General features: G+C 36.0%; 1 protein-coding gene across 1 annotated transcript; it reads left to right on the top strand.

The window, feature by feature from the left end:
* The first annotated feature begins 7,604 nt into the window (after nucleotides 1-7,604).
* LOC116294244 (signal peptide peptidase-like 3) lies at nucleotides 7,605-21,393 on the top strand. Its single transcript, XM_031701799.2, has 13 exons — nucleotides 7,605-7,937; nucleotides 8,089-8,166; nucleotides 10,154-10,251; nucleotides 11,347-11,466; nucleotides 11,916-12,000; nucleotides 12,671-12,783; nucleotides 13,970-14,076; nucleotides 15,153-15,224; nucleotides 15,804-15,892; nucleotides 16,917-16,959; nucleotides 17,747-17,873; nucleotides 18,380-18,489; nucleotides 19,128-21,393. The coding sequence occupies exons 1-13, from the start codon at nucleotides 7,912-7,914 to the stop codon at nucleotides 19,203-19,205; spliced, it is 1,146 nt and encodes a 381-aa protein (XP_031557659.1). The 5' UTR covers nucleotides 7,605-7,911; the 3' UTR covers nucleotides 19,206-21,393.
* The last annotated feature ends 211 nt before the right edge of the window (nucleotides 21,394-21,604 follow it).

A 21,604-nucleotide genomic window follows, 5' to 3' on the forward strand; every position in this document is an offset into this window, starting at 1 on the left:
GGTTTAAGTCGAGGTTGGATTCAATGTGTTCATACATTTACTTTCTACAGGTATTTATCAAAGACCCATTAGCACTTACCGTGATGCACCGCGATTGGTTTATTTTGAAATGTGTGTGACCACTGATCGAGCAGGCGCAAATTCGCTATTCGTTGCCTTGGTAAAACCCATAGTAGATTTCTTTTCTTTCCAAAGATTATCTGTGGAATTTCTAAACCACACTTTTACAATATTTTCGTTCCTTGAGGGCAGGCCTCTCTTCGTATGTTTTCGTGCAGTCATATCTCTTGAAGTCGAATAAAGAGTTCACAACAAATGAAAAGAACAGTCTCGAAGTTCTGAGTAAACACTTAAATCTTCCTTAAATCTTCACCTATATTATCTTCTACTATTTCATTAGTGCCACCTATATTATCTTCTACTATTTCATTAGTGCCACGCGGTCCACATACTCTCATACTTAAATCTTCCCTAAAGCCGCAAAACAATGATTTTTGTACCCGATTACTACGAAGGAAAACTATGAATCTTTGGTTTTCATGGACCACGAAAATCATCTGTGACCGCGGTGCATCACGGTAGGTGCTAATAGGCCTTTAAGTCTAACCTCGACTTGAAGCCATTGTTTCGTGGCCACTCAAGCGTAAAATCATCGTCTATGTGAAGTCACCAAATAGAGAAAAGCAGACATAAGTCCGTCACCAGATCCCAGTAGTTCATAGGTTTGATAGCATATAAAATTAACTAAGATAAAAATAACTAACTCCTTACTTCTTTGCCGTATGGCAGCTCATTTGCCATTTCTGGCGATGCATACATTTGCGTGCCTCGGAATCCTGGTTGTATCGGTTGCGTCGTTCTCACCACTAGTCCGAAGTCGGCTATTTTAATCTGCAAACATATTAATAACGTTAGTGCCATCCCTTTTGCTGCAGTCGGTAAAGGGCAATGATTGATTCTTGGCATATATAAGCAGTTTTATGACGTGTTAGTATTTGACGCATTGAAAGAAAAAAAAGTCATTTTTACCTGGCCTGTGTTACTAATCAAGATGTTTTCGGTCTTTATGTCACAATGAATAAATCCAGACTGATGCAAGTGTGCAAGTCCTTGCAGGCATTCTCTCATAATGTGTGATACAATGTACTCTGGTAAACCGTTTGAAAAGTTGGACATCATCGAGTAAAGGCTCATCCCAGCCACATATTCTGTGACGATGTACAAGAATCCATCGGTGAGGTAGCTGTTCGTAAGAGCGAGAATATTTTTGTGCTTGAAGGTAAGCAGGGCCTCGAGCTCCATGAGCAGGCTTCTCTCGTCTGAATGTTCAAGCGAGATGGTCTTGATGCCATATTCTTCGCCCTGATCGCGAAAAAGAAAACCAACATGTTAGGGATAATATTAATCATGATTGATCACTTTTTTGCCAGAGTAGAACTATGACAGGCCGTATACTTGTGTTTCTCACGCTTTCTATCATGAGGTCAGTACCTGTAATATCTGTTTGTGTCTTGCAAGGTAAACCTGTCCGAAAGCTCCTCGACCAATCTCTCTGATGAAGTTATAATGTCTTTCTGGATGGTACAGTCTATCACGATGGAAGTATTTCAGAACGCTCATCTGGTTCCCTTGCGTGTACGTATGTTGCACACTTTTTTGTGAACTTAGCACAATATCAGCAATGGAAACTTGGCTTTGTTCACTAATAAGAACAACATAAGTGAAAATAAGAATACTAGGGAAAAAAGTTTGAGTATATTTTACGCTATATGTGGGAGCTTTTGAATGTGAGAAGGAATTTCTTGCAAACGATTCTCCTATGGATTATGCCAGTCCATTTTTTTGTAAATAAAGAAATCTACCCTTGTACAACTGTTGTGGAGATTGGCCTATAGGCTATAGTTTAACGATGATACTTTAAGGATTACTAAAAAAGGATTTCTAGATTTAGACCGCTGTAAATAGCATTTGGAATCTAGTGTTTGTTATCATGATACAGTGATACAAAAGGCCAAATCATTAGCATGCCTTTATTCACCTTAATTTTCTTTCTTGTAATGGTAGAGATCTTTTGGCGGGAGCCATTGCTTTCAGTGATAGAGATCTTCGGATTTTGTTCGGCTCGGTTTTTGAGTACACAGAGCGCAGTACACGTGCAGCGCCATCCTCCTTGATTTCTTTCGAATTTGTTGTTGTTTTTGGTTTTTCATTTGAAGGACTCTGGTTTGTAGGTTTGCCTGCTGAGCACAGTTTATCATCGCAAGGTACCCGTGCCTTTGTTTGAGGCCTTTCCTCTGCCTGAGGATTCTTTTGTTTGACTTTTTTTAAACAGAAGTTATCTGCAACCATGAAATACTATGGTCAGTTTTTCTGCATAAATTGATAACAAAATCGAATCATAGTAATAATATTGATTAAAGTCTTACTCTTTCGCCTCAAATAGCCTCGGATTTTTTTGTTGAACTTGAATAACTCCTTTTGAAGTTGATCCATAGTAATCTGAAAACAAGAAAACCCAGTAGTAGTTAACAAGTGCATCTATCGACTATATTTTGTTTGTTAAAGTTTTGAGAGGGATTCCGTATATAAGGCTACGTACATTTTATTTAAATCAAGTAATTTAATTATTTTAAAATTTGTTTTGATTTCATAATGTGTAATGAGATTCACTATAAAAATGGCAATGTGACACAAAGGTAAAATGACTTATTGCGCGCAAACCAAATCAATGTCATTTTTGGTGGTGAACTACGCCCTTCAAATCTAAGTGAATCAGACACTTACCGGTTCTGTTTCTTGAACTTTTGGTTTACTGTACGCGCACCCCATCCTTTATGACTGAAATTCGTAACTCAACTTTTGTTAATAAGACTATTTCCTACGTTTTTATCGCAGCGCAGAACAACAGTGTTTCTCGAATGAAGAAAACGATACAAATGAGAAATCGCGGAAGATTTGTGAAGTCATAGTGAGAAACTACGTCTTTGCGCGCGCGGATCTTGACTGGTTCCCAGGTCCTTTCGGCATCATTGTTATTTAGTTAAAAACAGCCTTCGCTATTCACGATAATAATTATTGCAATTTGCTGCATTTTTTTTTTCTAATGAAGAAAGGGATTAAAAAATAAATTATATGAATAAATAGAAGATAATTAGCAGTGGCTCCACCAGGTGTCTTTTCTTTCACTGGATTCCAATATTATTTGTTATTTAGTTTGTTTTGCTGTAGGAGGAGAATGAAATACCGCACAACCGGAGAAAATCCCTGGAAAAAGTTATAATGACTTAACCAACTATTTAACATTTTACAACCATCAATTAGTCCCATCCGGCGATTTTCCGTGAGGTTCCCTCCACACACACTAACCGACTACATTCAACTCACTTATGATCCAGTCTGAGCTGGTGCTCGAACCCAGAACACAGCGGTGAGAGGCGAGCGGTTAACCACTACGCTACAGCAGAGTGCCAACAAATAACGATCCGATCTTAGTTCTATAGTTTACTCATGCAGTGGTAAGTAAATTAGACTGTTCTAAAGTCTGAGGTAAATAATTGCTTGTCAATAGACGCTAACAAATTGATCACGATATTTTTTGATATAACCAGGTTTAAAAATTGTTTTGTCATAGTAAATTATTTTGGGCTGTTTTGTGTTTTGGCTGTTTTTTTGCTGTCTGTCAAACATGCCAAGTCCAGTATTTTCTGACAGCTCATGAAGTGAGCCATGATGACAAATGCAACGTTACTGCGCATGAGAAGACTGATATTTGCAGCAAGAAGGCTTTGCAGCGAATTGTAAGCAGACCATTATTTGTAGGCAGTTAGTATTGGATCTCGTACTCAGAGCCTGCGTTTCTTCTGGCCTGCGGTGAAGAACGTGGTTTCTGCGTTATACATTTTTTGGCGCATATGCATTTTGCCCAAAGTGAAATATAAATAAGCGAAAATCATCATGCTTTAAAACAGAGTTCTGGGTTTACTTCCGATCAAAGTAAAAATTAGGAATCGGGAAAATATGTTTATTATTTTTGGCAAGGCTTTAAAACCATACCATGCGCTCTTATACCGGAAGTCCAAGAAATCCTGGTATCAAAAATGGATTATGCCAGAGCCCTCGTTCTTCGCTGCAGGCTAGAAGAAACGCAGGCTCTGGGTACGAGATTGGTTAGTGTTCTAAACACACGTAAATTTTTATTATATTCACTTGTGTAAGAATACTTCATGCACGTCCAGTCAAAACGAGCATGCACTAAAGGCCTTGCAACCATGACTTTTCAGGTGGTATGGTGGAGACTCGGGGTAGCACTTGGATGCAGAACGCAGGCGTCGCATCGATGAATAGAGCTTTGCCATTCTTGCAGGTAGCTTGATAGCTTTCCATTGAAACGCTTGAAAGTCATTACTATTATCCTGATTTGGGGTGGGGAAGTGAGGCACTGTTTTCGCCATCGTTGCTGTTGCAGTCTGAAAGGTATTCATTTAATTTCTCGTGTTTTTGCAACCCATACAACCTTATGCAACCAATACAAATATAAATATTGGGTGCTGCAAGTCTGACACGTATTCACGTATCTTCACAACTATTACAGTATGCGACTAAGCCGAAGAAAGAATATTCAGGGAAATAATCCTGTAAAATTAAGCAAAATCTCAACATCTAAGCTTTTTTTTACCTCCCATCACAGGGCCGAGCACATGGCATTGAAAAAGTTGGGGCGGGGGGATAGCCTAGAAAAATGTTATTAATGATATATAATTTGGGGTTTTTCTGTATCCTCTTTTTTTGTTCTTTACAAGCGAGGTTGTTTCAATGGCAACCCCTTCAAACATGCCAAACTGATCGTTTTACTATTTCCACCCCTAAAGCAGCCATAAAACGAGTGCGTGCGGAATGTTAGCATGACTTTCTGAGTGTGTTTCCTAGGTGAGAAGCATCATGAATGCCCGCGAGTTGGCAGTTGCCTATTTAGGCGAGAAAAGCCAAGGAGCGTCGACCTCATTTGCTCATCAGGTTCGCGTACCAGTCAGTGCTAGACGGTCTTTTTGTTCCCACCCACCTCTCCTTCGGCGACGCTTGTTCTTGCCGTTTTAAATGGTTTTAAATGATTCCTGATAGTATGCTTATCTATAGAAGATATTACATGGGCGATACGAAATTTATCTTCGAGTGATAAAAGATCTCTCACAAGTGAGCGCAGCGAACGAGTGAAATCTTTTCAACACGAGAAGATAAGATAACTTTCGTATCTCCAAGCGCCCATGTAATATTCTGTTTATTATATCATGATTAATTATCCATAAAATCAACTTAACAAGCTTCTTATCAAACTCATTAATAATTGATGAGGAAAACACAACGGAATTCACGTCCGTGAAGAGTGTTGTAAATCTGATGCAAAACTGTGTTCATTTGCATAAACTTTAAGTTGGATTTTCTTGACCAAATTCACTTTAATTTTGAAAAAATTAGTGAAACACAAAGGAACTAACCTAGACGTTTGATAAGTAATACACAGTATGAGTGGCCGTGTTGTATCAGATATACAATCACTCGGCTATGCCTCGTGGTTGTATACAGTCAATTCAAAAAATGTTGTCGTCGACCAATTCAAGCTTACGCGACTGGACCGAAAGGAACTCTGGGTAGCAATCATTGAAGCCGAGTTGACTCCATAATTTTATCTGACTAGTTATGCCTGGTTTACAGCACGAGCCTTCGTAGGCGAGCGGGAAATATTGAAGGAGATTTTTTTTAATGCCTTCGTATTTTCGGGATTGTGAACTGAATCATAACTACTTTGTTTTTCTTTCCCTAAACCCAAAGACATGCATTTGATGGATTGTTTCTAGAGGGAACAATTTATTCAGAACGAATATTTAACCGCTTCAGTGATTTTTACCCATATTCGCTTTCGGTCCAGTCGCGTAGGCTTGAGCCGGTCGACGACAACGTTTTTTGAATTGACTGTATCTGATACAACACGACCACTCATACTGTATATATTACTTATAAAACTCATGAATAATTAATGAGGAAAACAATAGAAATCATTGTCCGTGGAGGAGGTTGTATATCTGATACAAAATCGTCCTGATTTGCATATACTTTAACTCCAATTTTCTTAGCCAAGATTCAATTTTAGCTTTAAAATTATAGTAGAACATGAATGTATACACCTAGACGTTTCATAAGTAATATACAATATTCGCGTCCATGTTGTATCAGATATACAATCACTCGGCTACGCCTCTATCTGCTACGCCTATATCTGATACAACACACGCCCACTCATATTGTATATATTACATAAACTAATAGCTTAAATATACATGGTAACGATGTTTTCACATGTGAAAATAACATGTTAAAAAATAAAAACGGGGAAAATGCAATTTTAATTTAATTTTTCGTTTTTAATCAAAAGACTATTAAACAGGGGATTGAGGAGCCTAGCTCTGGGCAGTTTTGGTCTGGCACACCTAGCCGCATTGAAACGACTACAACTTCGTCTTGAATAACTCGATCTGCAAGCGCTTTTCACACAATGTCAGGAAAGGATTAAAGGTTTTGATTGACTAGAAAACTGCGATGAAAAGTGCGCATCAAATGTTTACCCCGTCTTCTGCACTATACGTTTTCACAAAATCGCATAAGTCGATTATTACCTTCAAAATGTTCCTTTTAAAACTAGATACAGAGTAAAACTAAATGAGCAATAACTTTTGTGAATATATAGCTCTGAAATATTAATTTCGGCCGTATGAAATCCATTGTTTAGTTTTGAAGTAGATTATGCACTATATTTAAATAATCTCAAATATCTCATTATTAGCTAGATAGATTTTTTCAAAAATCCCCACAAATGGAGGCATCCAGTATATAATTATGTAGTACGAAGCATTTTAATGTTGAACGCTCTGCAAGGCTAAATTTATTTTCTAAACGAAAACAAATATTTCATCATAATCACGTGTTATGACGTCCGATCTCACTAAAAATTGCATCAAATATTAATTCAATCTTTATGTGACTTATGTGCAAAAAAGATTTGCAATCGGATAAAAGACGTTTATGCACTAGCGTTCCAAAAGTGGAAGGTAGCGGTCAAGCGTGAGGGAGTCCAGCCACCTTAAGGCAGTCAAATAAAAATAAGTACGCTCACAACTATTTTCGCTCACGGCTGCTTGTTGGTTATTCACGCTTGTCTTCCGTGTTATATTCCTTGTCGCGTGCTGTTACGGCTGGCGCTGCACCGCCTACGCTTTGCTGAGCTCTTACTTCTATTTTTACCTTTCAGTTTCATTCATCGTTCTCCCTGGTACTTCCGTATCGGGAGCTCCGCTTTTAGGCAGTGCCTAAATATATATATTATATTCAAATGGTCATATCTCAGCTGATATTTGCCCGATTCTCGTCCAATTTGGTGTGAAAAATTCTTTTTTGATTGTCTATAGAAATTAGAGATCGAAAATAATTAAAGTCAAAATGTATTTCTTTGTGACGTCAACTTGAGTACTGTATTGTCAAGTTATTCCCCCAGGGGTGCCCCATACTCCATTGATTCAGATTGCGTGTTAGTAGTCCAGAATGCTCAGCGCAAAGCTATTATCCTGAAAAAAATAATAACAATGGCGCCCTATTCGTGAATAAAGAAAGAACGAGAAAGTTCTGCTAGGATTTAACCACAGAAAGCCGTATCTACAACTACTTCTTACTTATTTATCTTCTCATTGCTTGGTTTTTAAATGAAACGAGCTTAGTTTACACTTATTTGGCGAATTGAGTTCAACATTCGAGGCTGTGTTGAGCCAGTCTTGGGCCTTGGCACTGACTAATAAACAGCCCTGTCGTTTGATCAAAAAAAATATTTGAGCCGTCCTCTCGGGGGAAAACACGGAACTATATATCATGGAACAAGCCATCGAACACCACTGGTAAGTGGGCATGAAACAGCATTTAGGTTTTCGTTATTTGACCAATATATCAGACGTCTATAATTTCTGTACTGTTCTCTGACTTGCGGCATGTTAAAACCATCAAGCTTACTGTGTGATCGTAACTCATCATCATATTCTTTCTCTTCAGGTTCTACATGCTGCTGGATACTTCTAGAATGCTTACTATTATTATTTCAATTCTGCTTATCGTTTATGGTAGTTTTAGGTAAGCTCGATCGTGAGTCAGTAAGCTAATTTTACTTTAAAATAGAGTTAAGCTTACTGTAAGCTTTATTATAGAAGTTAAAATAATATAGACGTCGCATTAGTAAAAATAACCATTTTATAATATTACTTAACGTAAAAGAAATAGTCACAGCTAACTTCTTTTTTAATTCTGAATGTTATGATAAAGAAAGTGACGATCTCAGCTAAGATATGAAGAAGAATTCCAAGCGACAGTTTTGTAGCAAAAACACGCACGCGTGCATCATCATTATTTTAAAAATCTTTTTAATTTTTAATACCACCATCTGGTTTAATGGCTTTTCGATTCTTACAACTGACAAGATACAAAATATTAATATCACAAAATATCAAAGAAGTCTAATTACATGTAAAAGTGTCATTTATGACTTTAGAATGTGGCTAAAAGTTAATACTCCTTTATTAATTAGTTATTGATTTATATATGACATGTGCTTTTTTATTGTTTGTTGTTATTGTTTTTATAAATTTAATTTTTTTCGTCAGCATACACTGTAATAAAACTCAAGTTATTTTTTCCCCCCTACAAATTATTTATATAATAAATCTAATAATATATAAATATAATAAAATTGGTCACAATTTATATTTTATGTTGCTACATGTATATATATTCGCCTACAGTTGAATATAGCAGTGAAGATATTTTTGAAAAATGAGGATGAGCCGGTTCGTCAATAAAACAAAAAATGTTCTCCTGTTTATTAAATTGTGTTAAAAATACTATGCGGGAATATTTAACTTGCCAATTGAAGACTTATGTCTTAGTAAAAATTCCCCAATATTCACTTCGGCTTCAGCAAATAATAATATTGTTAAATATTACTTATATTACTTAATTGAATAAGATAATATTAATTAATAATTGTAATTTTGGGTTGTTTTGCAGTTGCTTTTGCATAACTTTTTACAAACACATGATTTCGATGTTACCTGTAGTTCAGAAATTAACAAGCTGTCTACCAAACTTCCGAACTTCAAAACAAAATTCTTCATAAACATTCTGAACTACCCACCAAAATTATGCACTTGATTTGGTTTGAAGTTTAGCAGTATACTAAAATAAATATATTTCTTCGAAATGTTGAATTTATTTTATGCGAAAGCTACTGTAAAATGTTTTTGCAACAAAACACAGTTTGCATGGAGAAACTCTTTCATGTTTATCCAGTGCACATGTATCATTTATCACATCAGTTGCAAGGGAAGTATTGTTGGTTTGATCTGGCAGGCAAACATAGCTCTAACCAAGGCCTTCTGGAATTTTTTTCTTAGTACAGTTGGTTGTTGGTTTCCTTGTAGCTTTATTTTATTCTTTTCCTCTTGTTTTGTCCAAACACAGAAAAAAAAACTTTTAAGTTTTAATGGGATTGATTGTATTCTGTGGAACTGAAACTGCTGTAATACCACCAGTTACAACACTTCATCTTATATATATATATTAGTGGTTTTCACCTATGTCACCAAAAACTGCCAGGATTTATATGAAATAAAGCTTCCACAGGCCTAAAGAGTGTTCAGTATTTCATTATGACTTTGATAGCTTTTTATTTATTTTGAACCTTATCTTATATTTATCCATCGGTCTATTTTTATGATTGGTATGTTTAACTGCAAATAGGGGTTTATATTGGTGGCTGGGTGTGAGAAGATGTATCCTATACAGGATATGTGTTTTCTTCCAGCTGTGTTAAATGCCAACCTGTATTGGCAATTCAAAATCGTAATAAGTTTGTAATGTGATTCTCCTAGATCGCAAGGTAATTCTGAGCCGGCAATGCAGTTTTAGGCCTCCCCATCTCAATGAAACTTATAGGAGAATGATCATGATACAATCATGTATTCAGTTATCTGAGACAAATTAATATTGGTTTATTGCTTGATCTGTGATTTTCCTATTAAGTCGTTAAAGTTGCAAGTTTACACATTAACTTTTTTTTTCTCAGGGCATTAGGACTTGATAGTGCTTGTAAAACAGAAAACGAGTCCAGTGAAGGGCAAGAACAGGACAAGAATGGTTCTCTACTCAGTGGAGTAATGGATGGTAATGTTAAAGTGCTTATAAGCCTTTTCACAATATTTTCAGAATTGATTCTTTAGATAGTGAATAGTTGATTGTGAAAATAATTCGTCATTTGAATGTTGGGTCTTTAAGATACGAAGGTTTATATTCCCAATATGTTAATGACTATGACGTAACATAAGGGATCATTTAATATACAACACTGCACTCGTTCTGGAATACAGTATTTTAAAAGCATCACCCTTTTACTTGTGACTCACGTAAAGGTTCTTACAAATTTGTTTTCAAAAAACGTCCAGCGTCCAATATTAAAAGTTGCCACAAAATAACTTAAATCCCTTATGTTACGTCATAATCATTAACATATTGGAAATATAAACCTTCTTATCTCAAAGACCCGACATTCAAATGACAAATTATTTTCACAATCAACTATTCATTATTTAAAGAATCAATTCTGAAAATATTGTGTAAAGGCTTATAAGCACTTTAACTATTGTAGCAATGTCACTGCTATATTTATTCCTGAAATTTTATTACTTGCCTCTCATTTCTGGGGTCTCAGGATTTACATGTATTCCTGGAATATTATTATTTGCCTCTCATTCCTGGGGTCTCAGGATTTATTCCTGGACTCACCATCACATGCGAGTACTGCATAACTTTGGTTGTAACTACTGTACTGTAGGTGTCTCCCTAGATTTGAGGGTTTTAATTCTCCTAAGATGCTAAAATACAATTCAATCTGTGAATTAGTTTTACTTCATCAGCCCAGGGTTGTTTTAGGTACTGTCAACAAAATTTGAAGGTTGAAGGGAATCTTTAGCAAAATGTGGCATTGTTATTCTTGCAATTGCAAGCTACTGTATAGTTCTAGTGGTCAAGTAATTTTGAAACCTATCAATCAAAGAAGGGTGGGGAATGGGTAAAGTAGAGTTGAAATCTCTCACCAGTTAATGTGACCCAGGTATAATTGATTTTGAACTCAAAATATAGATTATTTTTAGACAACAGACTGAGCAAAAAATAAATATTGCTCAGTTTTGGGATTTCAGGTGTTGTTTAAAATATACTCAATGAATCTCATTTGTAACTCTTTTTTTCCCACCCATGCAGGTTTCCAAACAATAACAACAGCTCAAGCTATTTTTCTTCCTATTGGAGCATCTTGCTCTCTCCTCATCATGTTTTTCTTCTTTGATACTCTTCAGTTCTTCTTTGCTCTATGTACTGCTGGTAAGTTGTGTACATGTGCACCTCAATTTTCTGAGCATGTACTTAACTTAATGCCAGGCGTGATATAATTATTATTTTTTATTTTACACACTTAATATTGGTATTTACTTATTAAAAACTTTGTGTTACATTGGCATCAATGGTGAATGCCATCTGATGCCATCATCAGAATCAGAATGTTGCTAGTAATAAATACTGTATTACATTAAAAACAGCAAAAAGACTCATTAATTTAAATAATATTTAATATTTGTTAAAAATTTAAAAAATGATGGCGACATTAATTATGTAATATTTATTTCTGTTATCATTTTTTAATATTTCAATTAATTTAAATAATATTTCATATTTGTTAAAAATTTAAAAAATGATGGCAACATTAATTATGTAATATTTATTTCTGTTATCATTTTTTAATATTTCAATGTTTCAATGTTTGTTTTTTCCAGTTCTTGCAACAGTTGCTTTCTCATTTCTACTTCTTCCTGTTTGCCAAGGTCTTTTAAAGCCCTGTGGCAAGAACAACAATCACAAGTAAGCAACAACAACATACTCTCAAATTCCTAACAGGCTAAATACAATAGAGGCACACCTATTACATGCACGTTCCCCAATACTACAGTACTACATGTATATTGTTGCAAGGGATTAAATATCTCAGGTACTACATGTACGTACATCTGTGTAACAAGTATTTTTGCTCATCATTGAGGTATGACTAAGCTAAAGCTAATTTGGCCAGTCATCATGAGGGGCAACTCACCAGCTGTTACATTTGACCCTTTTTTTAGACCAGTTGTGTAATAATCAGGGGCATAGCCAACATTTTACAAAGGGGGGGGGGGGGGGGGGGATAAGAAAATCTGCTATTTTGTTTTGGCCCCCAAAAATACTGAACAGAAAAAAAAGGAGCGACATTGCATTTTACATATCAATTTTGCAATTCTGACCAAAGCAAATGAAAATTAGGAAGTAAATTCCAAAAAGCCATCATTTTGTTTCCACGAGGGGGCGGCATGTTCCCCCTCGCCCCCCTACCTACGCCCTTGGTAATGTCACAATTTGACTCTTTTATATGACCTTGATCGGTCTTTGGGGGGAAAATCAGTACATGTACAGTATATAACTTTATTATATTATAATATTGTATTATCTTCATCAGTCTAGTTTGTTAAATTATTAATTTTATTCTGCTTATTTTCAGGGTATCACTTGGTTTCTGTGGTCGTTTTACATTTGCAGAGTTGATGTCCCTATTATTTTCTGCACTCTTAGTGATGGTGTGGATTTTGACAGGTCACTGGATTCTTATGGATGGTAGGTACACATTAGTTTTTATCACAGCTAGGCCCTGCCAGGAAATTGCTGTATTATTATACAGTGTTTTTCTTTTACCTTCTGTTGTTGCTGCCACTGGTGCTGTTGCTGCAAGGCAACTAGGCAGTGCCATGCAATTCTAGGAGAATAGCGATTAATGGAGTGCATGTTTATAGTGATACTGTACTTTATGTAACATTTTTCTTTGTTGATTATGTTACAATAACATACAAATTTCTCATGTGCTGATTGGCTATCTTTTATCGTAAGAGGACAGAGGACAGACAAATAAGCTGACATCAAGTACATGCTCTTTCTGTTTTTTTTTTTTTTTTTTTTGATTACTAAAAACGTTTTACTAAAAAAGTTTTACTCTTTTTTGTTGTTGTTTTGTTATTGTAAATAATGAATTTACACCAATTTCTTGCTTCTCATTGATGATAAATTTCAACATCACACTGTCAAAGTAGTATGCAAGGCATAGCCGAATGGATGCACACTACAGTACGTTGACAATGTGATGACACAATTTATTGCCGAGAGGACAGACAAATAAAAAACTGTAAATTTGTTAATTTGCCAACTACAGAAAGCATTTGGTTGGTGACACAAAGCCACTCGTGACAAATATTATGTTGCAACTACATTAACCAAGGCCATCCACATTTAAATTTTAAGTCAAATTCACAAACCTTGTTTTTGATGTTGAATAATATGATGGTGTCGAATTATTGAGTTTAAACTGTTTCTTGTTCACTCCTGATCGCACACACACTTACCAAATAAAATATACACTTTTAGAGGGGAAAATATGAGCATTTGTGCAGATCCTATTGCATAATACTCAGTCGTGATTGGCTTTTTTGTTTAGAAAATTTTCTGAGGTGGCCTTGGTTGGTATGGTGGCACTGTAACATCAGCATGTTTTTGCTTGTGAACATGAAGTATTGGTATAGAAACACAAATTGTTGGATGCAAACAGTAATGACAATCGCTATAATTTGTCAGGGCAGATCCAGTGGAACGTCAAACTAAGTTATTACTTCTTACAGCCATTCTCAATCATGTGCTGCTATTATCGTCCACCAAAACCTTCATCACAACTAAAACAATCGCTAGAGGGCGCATGTGAATGAAAATGGCTGTAATGCACTTTCTTCTAAAATAAAATGTTTTTTTCTTCTAGCTTTAGCAATGGGTCTATGTGTCTCGATGATTGCTTATATCAGACTACCAAGTCTAAAAGTCTCAACTCTATTACTCACTGGACTTCTTATCTATGATGTATTCTGGGTAAGCTAAGCAAAATTTATTTGGTTCCCTTGCACACTTTCTTTTATTCAGAAATATGAATTTGAACAAGAAAAAAAATTTGCAAAGTATTTTGGTATTGGTAGTAAGATGACGCCATCATGCAAATGGCCTATTAAGAATAGTTGGGTGCTTAGTTTGAAAAGAAGGAAAAATTCAAGTGTGACATATATTCTGTTTTTCCCACCACAACATCTTTTCTTTTTTCTCGTTTTTTTCTCGCTACTTGGACATAATGTTTTCCCTTTTCAGACCACTTGTCAGACCAGTTCCTAGAGTATCATTTCTTTGTTTAATGGCTGCGCATAACGAGACCTATGAATATAGTTACAACTCAAACAAAGAATCTTATTCTCAAAGGAATAGCAAGTGGTCTGAATAGGGAAACATTACGTCCAAGTGGATCTGGTCAATAGATAGTATTGCTCGTGAAGCCATTTTAAAATTAGCCTATAGGATGGTTTGATATGTAAATACATATTAGATATTTTTTGAAAATATCAACCTTTAATGAGTTGTGGTTTTCGACGGCGTGCAGCTACAAATTTAAAAACATCCGTTAAAAATAAAATAACACTGAACGTGTGAAAAAAATGCTAAATGATTATGTTGTTCCGATGAATTGTCTTATTTTATTGTCTGGGCTCATGAAAGGCTTTGCTTCTTGTCTCAAAAACCAGACCTGATTTCAGGCCAATCAACAAAGGTGTTTGACAAATGTAATATGCACTGTATGTAAACAGACAATAAACCGTCTTCAGTGTGCGTATAGAAAGTAAATATCTCACGTAGATCAAAATTAAAACGACTTTCATAAGCTGCTTGACCCGGTCAGACAGTATATGGAGTAGAAGCAATCCCAAATTGTTTACATCGTTTCCACTACATTATTTATTTATTTATTTATTATATATTGTGTATGTATAATTTTTTTTCTTGGATTGGTTCCATAACTCATGTTACCATCACAAAATAAAAACAACAGTTTGCCATCTCCCCTTCTCCCCCCCCCTTTTTTTTCTTTTTTAAATTACCATTTTTTAAAAATCTATTTGCAGGTATTCTTTTCTGCCTATATTTTTAAAGCCAACGTTATGGTGAAAGTGGCTACCCAGCAGGCCGGCAACCCGGTGAGTAAGCAGTCAATGATTTTCAACGAAATACATGTATATAATGGAGATGTGACACGTCTAGCTTGTCTTGCGAGCGTGAATTTAACTTCATCCCTACACTTCCCCTTCTGCGCGTTTGGAAGGCATGCATTCTACTTTCATCTGGTTTCGACCCACATTAGTCATAAGTATGTCCTGCTTCCCCACTCAAATGACTAAAGAGAATAGAGAATAAAAGAACAGTGGAAAAACGAAGGGGTTGCGCGGTCTCGTCGAAAACCGTCGTCATATCTGTTGAACTAAGATCTATTAAGTGGAGCTTTTAAGGTGTGTCGTCTTTCCTAATCAATATTTGCCAAGATAAATAAAGATTTACCCAGGCCATTATCTAGTATGACACGACCCTATCTATCTGTCTGATCGTCAAGTCTTAGCTAAGATATCAGCTTAACTTTAATTACCTGGAAATGATATAGTTTAGTTCCAGTGACATCATAAATATCGTATCGATGACACAAGCTAATGTATTGCACATGTTCGAAAAATAGAGGAGACAGCCTTAGAACTTTACATGTTATTCTGATTTATGTTTTTTAGGTGGCATTTGTCGCAAATAAACTTAATCTTAATTCCTTTATGAATTCATCTCCGCAAATTTCTCTTCCGGGAAAGCTTGTTTTTCCAAGGTACTGTAGATACTTTAAATAGCCTGTTACTGCAATTTTCATACAATGCCAACTCTTTATCTCTGAGTTGCACGCTGAAATTTGGTTTTTCGCTGCCGCTGGTCAAAAATATGAACGGTACCGTCTGATTAGGTTTGATTGACGGCAGTGGAAAAAAAAAATTTCAGCGTGCAACTCGAAGACACAGAGTTCCCATGTGTATGAAGATGCAATAATATATTTTATATAAGATAACTGTCATAAACCTCGCATTCTAATTGGTTGGGAGCGCGTGCTTTATACAGCACGCACGCGCCCTTTGCATTATATAAAAGAAATAAAAAACTGTGTGGAGTTATAAAGCACTTGGGGATTGGCAGAACACTCGAGAAGCGTCAAGAAGTCCTCCGCTACGCGTCGTACTTCTCCTAACACTTCTCTCGTGTTCTGCCAATCCCCGTGTGCTTTATAACTGCACACAGCACGCGCGCTCGTTTTCTATTTCTTCAATCATATTTCCTTATTAGCCATTAGTCGAGTCCAGTTAGAATTACATACCATGGACTCATATCCAAGATGACAGCTAATTCGTCTCTTAAAACAGTCCCGCATGTATTACTCTTCCAACTGGACCCAGTTTTTTTCCCGCAAGCTTGGATTGGCTAATAGGGAAGTGTCTATGTTAATCCTAGTCGATTTTAAGCCCAATATGAAAGCTTCATTCTTCCTTTAGGTCCCTCCCGCAACCCTACTATTTTATTAAAGTGTGTGGATGGGGGAATGGGAGATAAGGCTTGCCATGATTGGGAGGGCTAGTAAGGATTTTAACTTGCATGCGCTAAGAACTGTAATCCTCTGTCCTATTGTATTTTATTATGAATTTCCTAAACGTAAAAAGCCCTCTCCGACCCTCCCTCCCTTCCTCACATCCCATAGAATTATGTAATTAAGTTAGACTGAGGACTGGGTAAAGACCAATAGACGTGACAGATATTTTATCTTAGAGTTCCAATTTACTCCTTTCCTATGACATTTTTGTTTGCAGTCAAGAACGTGGCAGATTTTCAATGCTGGGTTTAGGAGATATAGTAAGTACATAATTGGACATTTACTGAGCCGTCTGTGTTTATGCTATATTTACGGCGGCTTTGAGGGATGGTTCTCAGATAAGTTAAAAAAGCCATTTTTGAGTCGCCTGTTAATGCACATCGTTGATTAGCAAGAATGCTTAGACCAACAGCCACAAAACCATGGCAACCACATGTACGCTGTGAAGCACGGGTGAAAGCTAATGTGCCTCGGATGCGCCATGATATGTGATGAGGGTTGTGTATTGGTTCTCTTCTGTGCTTAAAGGGTTATCCACTTGATTCTCTGATTTTCCACCCCCAGCGAAACTCAACTTCCAAATTTTAATACGACCTTCAGGATTTCATCTAGACTGGAACCCCCTTATGTTACCATTGTTCCGCTCGCTTTGTGGTACAAAAAGGAAATTAAAGTAAATAGGCCTAATTTATTTGTCTTCATTTCAGATAATTGCCTATAGTGTTATTTATTTGTTTAACGCTTGCGCACGAGAAAAAGCATGAATACTAATATTGAATTTAAGTAAATAGGCCTGATTTATTTGTCCTCATTTCAGATAATAGCCTATAGTAAGATTTATTTTTTTAATGCTTGCCCACGAGAAAACGCATGAATATTGATAGAATTCAAACAAGGCGGACTCACGTGCGCCGTGATTCTTGTTCTCAAGAAAATGACATGTGGTCTGAAATGAGAAAACATTGCACCCAAGCGTAAAAAAGATCCATTAGATCCAAAGATCTCTGTAAGTCATTACTAACTTTGGGTATTGATGATCTGTTTCAGGTAATGCCTGGTCTTTTGCTATGTTTCGTAATGCGTTATGATAAATACAAGAAAATGCAAGCTCAAGCTCCAGAGACGGAGAGCAAAATTACATATTTTCATTGTTCACTTATAGGATATATTGTAGGTAAGTCACCGCCTACCTCGCCGTTTTCTGCACACTTGTAGTTATTTTATAATTGCACCCTGTATTGACCTAGGATAAAGCGAAATCAATAGTCCATTTTCTATATCTGAAGATTCAGACTTCATTGCGAGGCTGTAGTTGTGTGTATGTTGTATGGTACTTGATGTAATGTATAAATACGTGGATCACCAAACACACTTACCTTTCATCAATTATATGAAAATGTTTGTTGTCGTCCTACAAGACCCTAGTAGAGAAGTGGGGTTACCTGCTACTCATCACCTCTGGACGTAAAATCCAGGATTCTGTCATCAAAGTCTCACAAAGCTAAAAGTCAAATCGCAGAAATGAATGTACTGTCTTGCATGTATGACAAGCAACGTATTCGTATATAGAAAAACTCACAACAAAATCTAAATAATATGAGTCAGTACAATTTCTTCTTTGCGTCTACCTTGGATGGCAATATATAGTGGAACAGTAGGCTAATTCTAGATTTGTTATAGGACTTGTGACAGCAACAGTTGCCTCAGAGGTCTACAAAGCTGCCCAGCCTGCTCTTCTTTACCTAGTACCTTTTACTTTATTACCTATCTTAATTATGGCATACATCAAGGTAAATGTATCATTTTATTTATTATTATTATGGGAGCCAGAGCAAATTGAGGTGAAAGGCCCACGCCCCAATGCACCTATCCCTAACCACTACCCCCTCATTTTAGAAGACAGATGTGAGCACTTGAGTGATGTTTAGTGTGATGGTTTGGTTTGTAACTTTAGGAGGGTGATGTGCGCACTCAGTGATGTTTAGTGTGATGGTTTGGTTTGTAACTTTGTGAGAGTGATGTGCGCACTCAGTGATGTTTAGTGTGATAGTTTGGTTTGTAACTTTAGGAGGGTGATGTGCGCGCTCAGTGATGTTTAGTGTGATAGTTTAGTTTGTAATATTGAATTGCGAAATTATTTATTCTTTCTCTTCTCTTCTCTTCTCTTCTGATTCTTAATGCGTTCCAAACTGTGACGTCATCCTAGACAAATAACCAAGAAAAAGTAAAAAACAAAACAAAACAAAACAAAAGCAAAAACAAAAACAAAAAAAACATTTAAAAAAAACGAAAAGTTAAAATAACCAAGCCTAACTTTATCGTTTTGCTTTTTTAAAAAATGGAGGGAGATTGAAAGTATGTGGCAAGATCTTGCACCAGCTTGCAATCGTTTACCTAAATCTACCGATCATCTCTTCATATCCTTTAGGGTGACCTACGAAAGATGTGGCAAGATCCTTTTATAGTAAATGGAGGTATATTAAAGGCAAAGTTTATGGATGTATGAAAGATCCAGTTCCAGTGAAAAAGTAGCGTATATAAAGGAAAATTTCATCCAAAGCAAGAGAATGCATCCAAATGACAGAAGTTTGGGTTAGCTGAGCGTCTGTTTACCCATGCACAAAAAGATCAACATGTCTTTCGCGGATTAATGGCCCCTGAAAGTGCTTCGAAAAATTTGTTTTGCGATTCTCTAATTGCTCGTTGCTGTTCTATTCAGTGCATAGCTTTTGAAAGTGGAGGCTGATTGCGCCTCGGTCGATTTTAGCAAGCTATAAACATTATGAAAATTGTTTTAACTTTCATTACGAATAGGTGTATTGATTATTCTGTGAAGCAATATGTATATATATAAGGGGGAAAAAATGACGTCCCGCGGCTTAAGGTCCCCACTATGTAAATCGTTTGAAGTTTAAGTGATCTATGATATGATAGCTAATCAATCAGAAAGACTGGTTTTTAGGACTTTTTTATTTCTTTTATTTCACCTATTTTTCACTTATTCATTTATTTTCTTTCTTCTTTCTGGTGGCCACACGTTTACCCTCGAAAACAATTGGATTTTTAGCATTTCAGACCCCAGGATTGTCAGAGATATTGACCACTAGTAGCTTAGCCAATCAGAACGCATTTTTTATTGCAGTTTATTAATACCAGTAAAGTATATCAATTACTGTATACAATAAACTGAAACTTCGCCTTTTTGCGAATAGTGCTAGTTGCTGTGATGTAAGCTATCGTTATTACTATGCCGACCATCGATTCGCTGATGAAACTAAGAAACGTGACAAGAACTATTGTGATAATGGGTGGCAAATTAACATCACAGTGCCTATGTCTGTAAACACCAACTATAGCCTGCGTCGCATCCGGAGAAATACCCCGGTAAACTTTACGGGGGTATTTGTCCGAATGTGACGCAGGCTAAACAGCTAGAGGGGTAGGGTCAAATTATTGTATAGCAGAAGTAAATTCACTATTTTTTTGCTTTTTAGTCGAGGCTGTAAGTTATTTTTAATATTACCTTTAAATTAACTTACAGCCAATAAAACAGACCAGTGAAACGATGTATGGAAAGTGTCGGTGGACAGAAAACATAACCTTGTTAAAAATCTACATTCCGATCAATACCATCTATCATTGAATGCTGAAATTTTCTTCGATTCTTTTTGAGATAAACGAAAAATAAAGATATGCTTGATTTAGATGTTTAATACAAAGACTCGATTCATATCGGAGTTACAATCATTGCGTAAGTCCGTATATCACTAGTTAATATTTCTTATATATAGTTAGTCTCTAAATATTCCAATACTTCTAGGATTCAAGTTAATTAATGCTAATCAATATTAATCTCCTAATTATACAGCTTCTCATTAATCCCATAGTAGGTAACTATCCAATTATTTTCTTAATTGGACAGGTCTTGTTGATATGGGATTAACTAGGCAGCTATATAATTAATAGGTAATGGTATTTCATGCTCCCCAATCAAAAAATAATCAGACACGAAAAATTCCTCTGAGTGCCAAATTGGAATCGGCTTACGGCCTCATCCAAATTCGTCAGTCCTTGGAATTTTCCTCGTACCATTGTTTCTTAATTGGAGAGCATGGAGTCCTATTAGTATAGGAAATCGCACGATCTTCTCGTACAATTTGGAAATTAATAGACACGAGTAATGTTTTGAAAGTTCTTGTAATTGCACGAGCCTTTAGGCGAGTGCAATTAAAGAACTTTCAAAGCATTACGAGTGTCTATTAATTCCAAATTGTACGAGAAGATCGTGCGATTTTTTGTTTATAGTTCACTCAACAAAATTTCAGTAAAAAATGCGAAGAGACGCCGTTCATCTTTGTCTATTTGGCGGCCGATTTTCAGTCCATCGCGCAACTGAAATGCATAAAAAAGATTAGTTCTTACGGTTTTAAAATTTTATTTATATGTTTTTTAAGTACAAAATGATAGAAAATAATTGTTTTGGGCGTGTTGCCATAGCGACTTAATTCGGTACTCCTACAGAGTACAATTAACGCTATAATTGTACTCCTCTCGACCAATCAGAGTCGATTAATTTTGTTGAGTGTACTATAACATATACTAATATATTAATAGAAATTAAGTATTATTTAAAAATATCCGCGGAAGCTTTTCCCAACAGCTGAAACATTTGAATAAACCTATTCGAAAAGAAATAGAGTTTTATAATTGTTTATGTTCGAAACCTTCATATCAGTGCTGATGTAAATAGTTCAACCTTGGGATACACGCAAATATTTGTACTCGTGCAGCCATATTAGTTTTCAAAATGCGAGGACGTAAAACTAGTACTGTGATGGCAGAAAATTGTTGATACTTGCTTATGTTTCTACTGTCCTGTGATAATGCAGAAAATTGTCATGTGAT

Source organism: Actinia tenebrosa, unplaced genomic scaffold (assembly GCF_029948245.1).
Source record: "Actinia tenebrosa isolate PJP-AT-01 unplaced genomic scaffold, QUT_ActTen_1.0 PGA_scaffold1__47_contigs__length_23844297, whole genome shotgun sequence".
Lineage (NCBI taxonomy): Eukaryota > Metazoa > Cnidaria > Anthozoa > Actiniaria > Actiniidae > Actinia > Actinia tenebrosa.

Excerpts from the sequence above, each read along its gene's own strand:
- LOC116294244 (XM_031701799.2), top strand. The coding sequence starts at position 7,912 with ATGGAACAAGCCATCGAACACCACTG. Across the intron at positions 16,960-17,746 it reads TGCTGGGTTTAGGAGATATA|GTAATGCCTGGTCTTTTGCT; the intron begins GTAAGTACATAA and ends GATCTGTTTCAG. Across the intron at positions 17,874-18,379 it reads ACTTATAGGATATATTGTAG|GACTTGTGACAGCAACAGTT; the intron begins GTAAGTCACCGC and ends GATTTGTTATAG.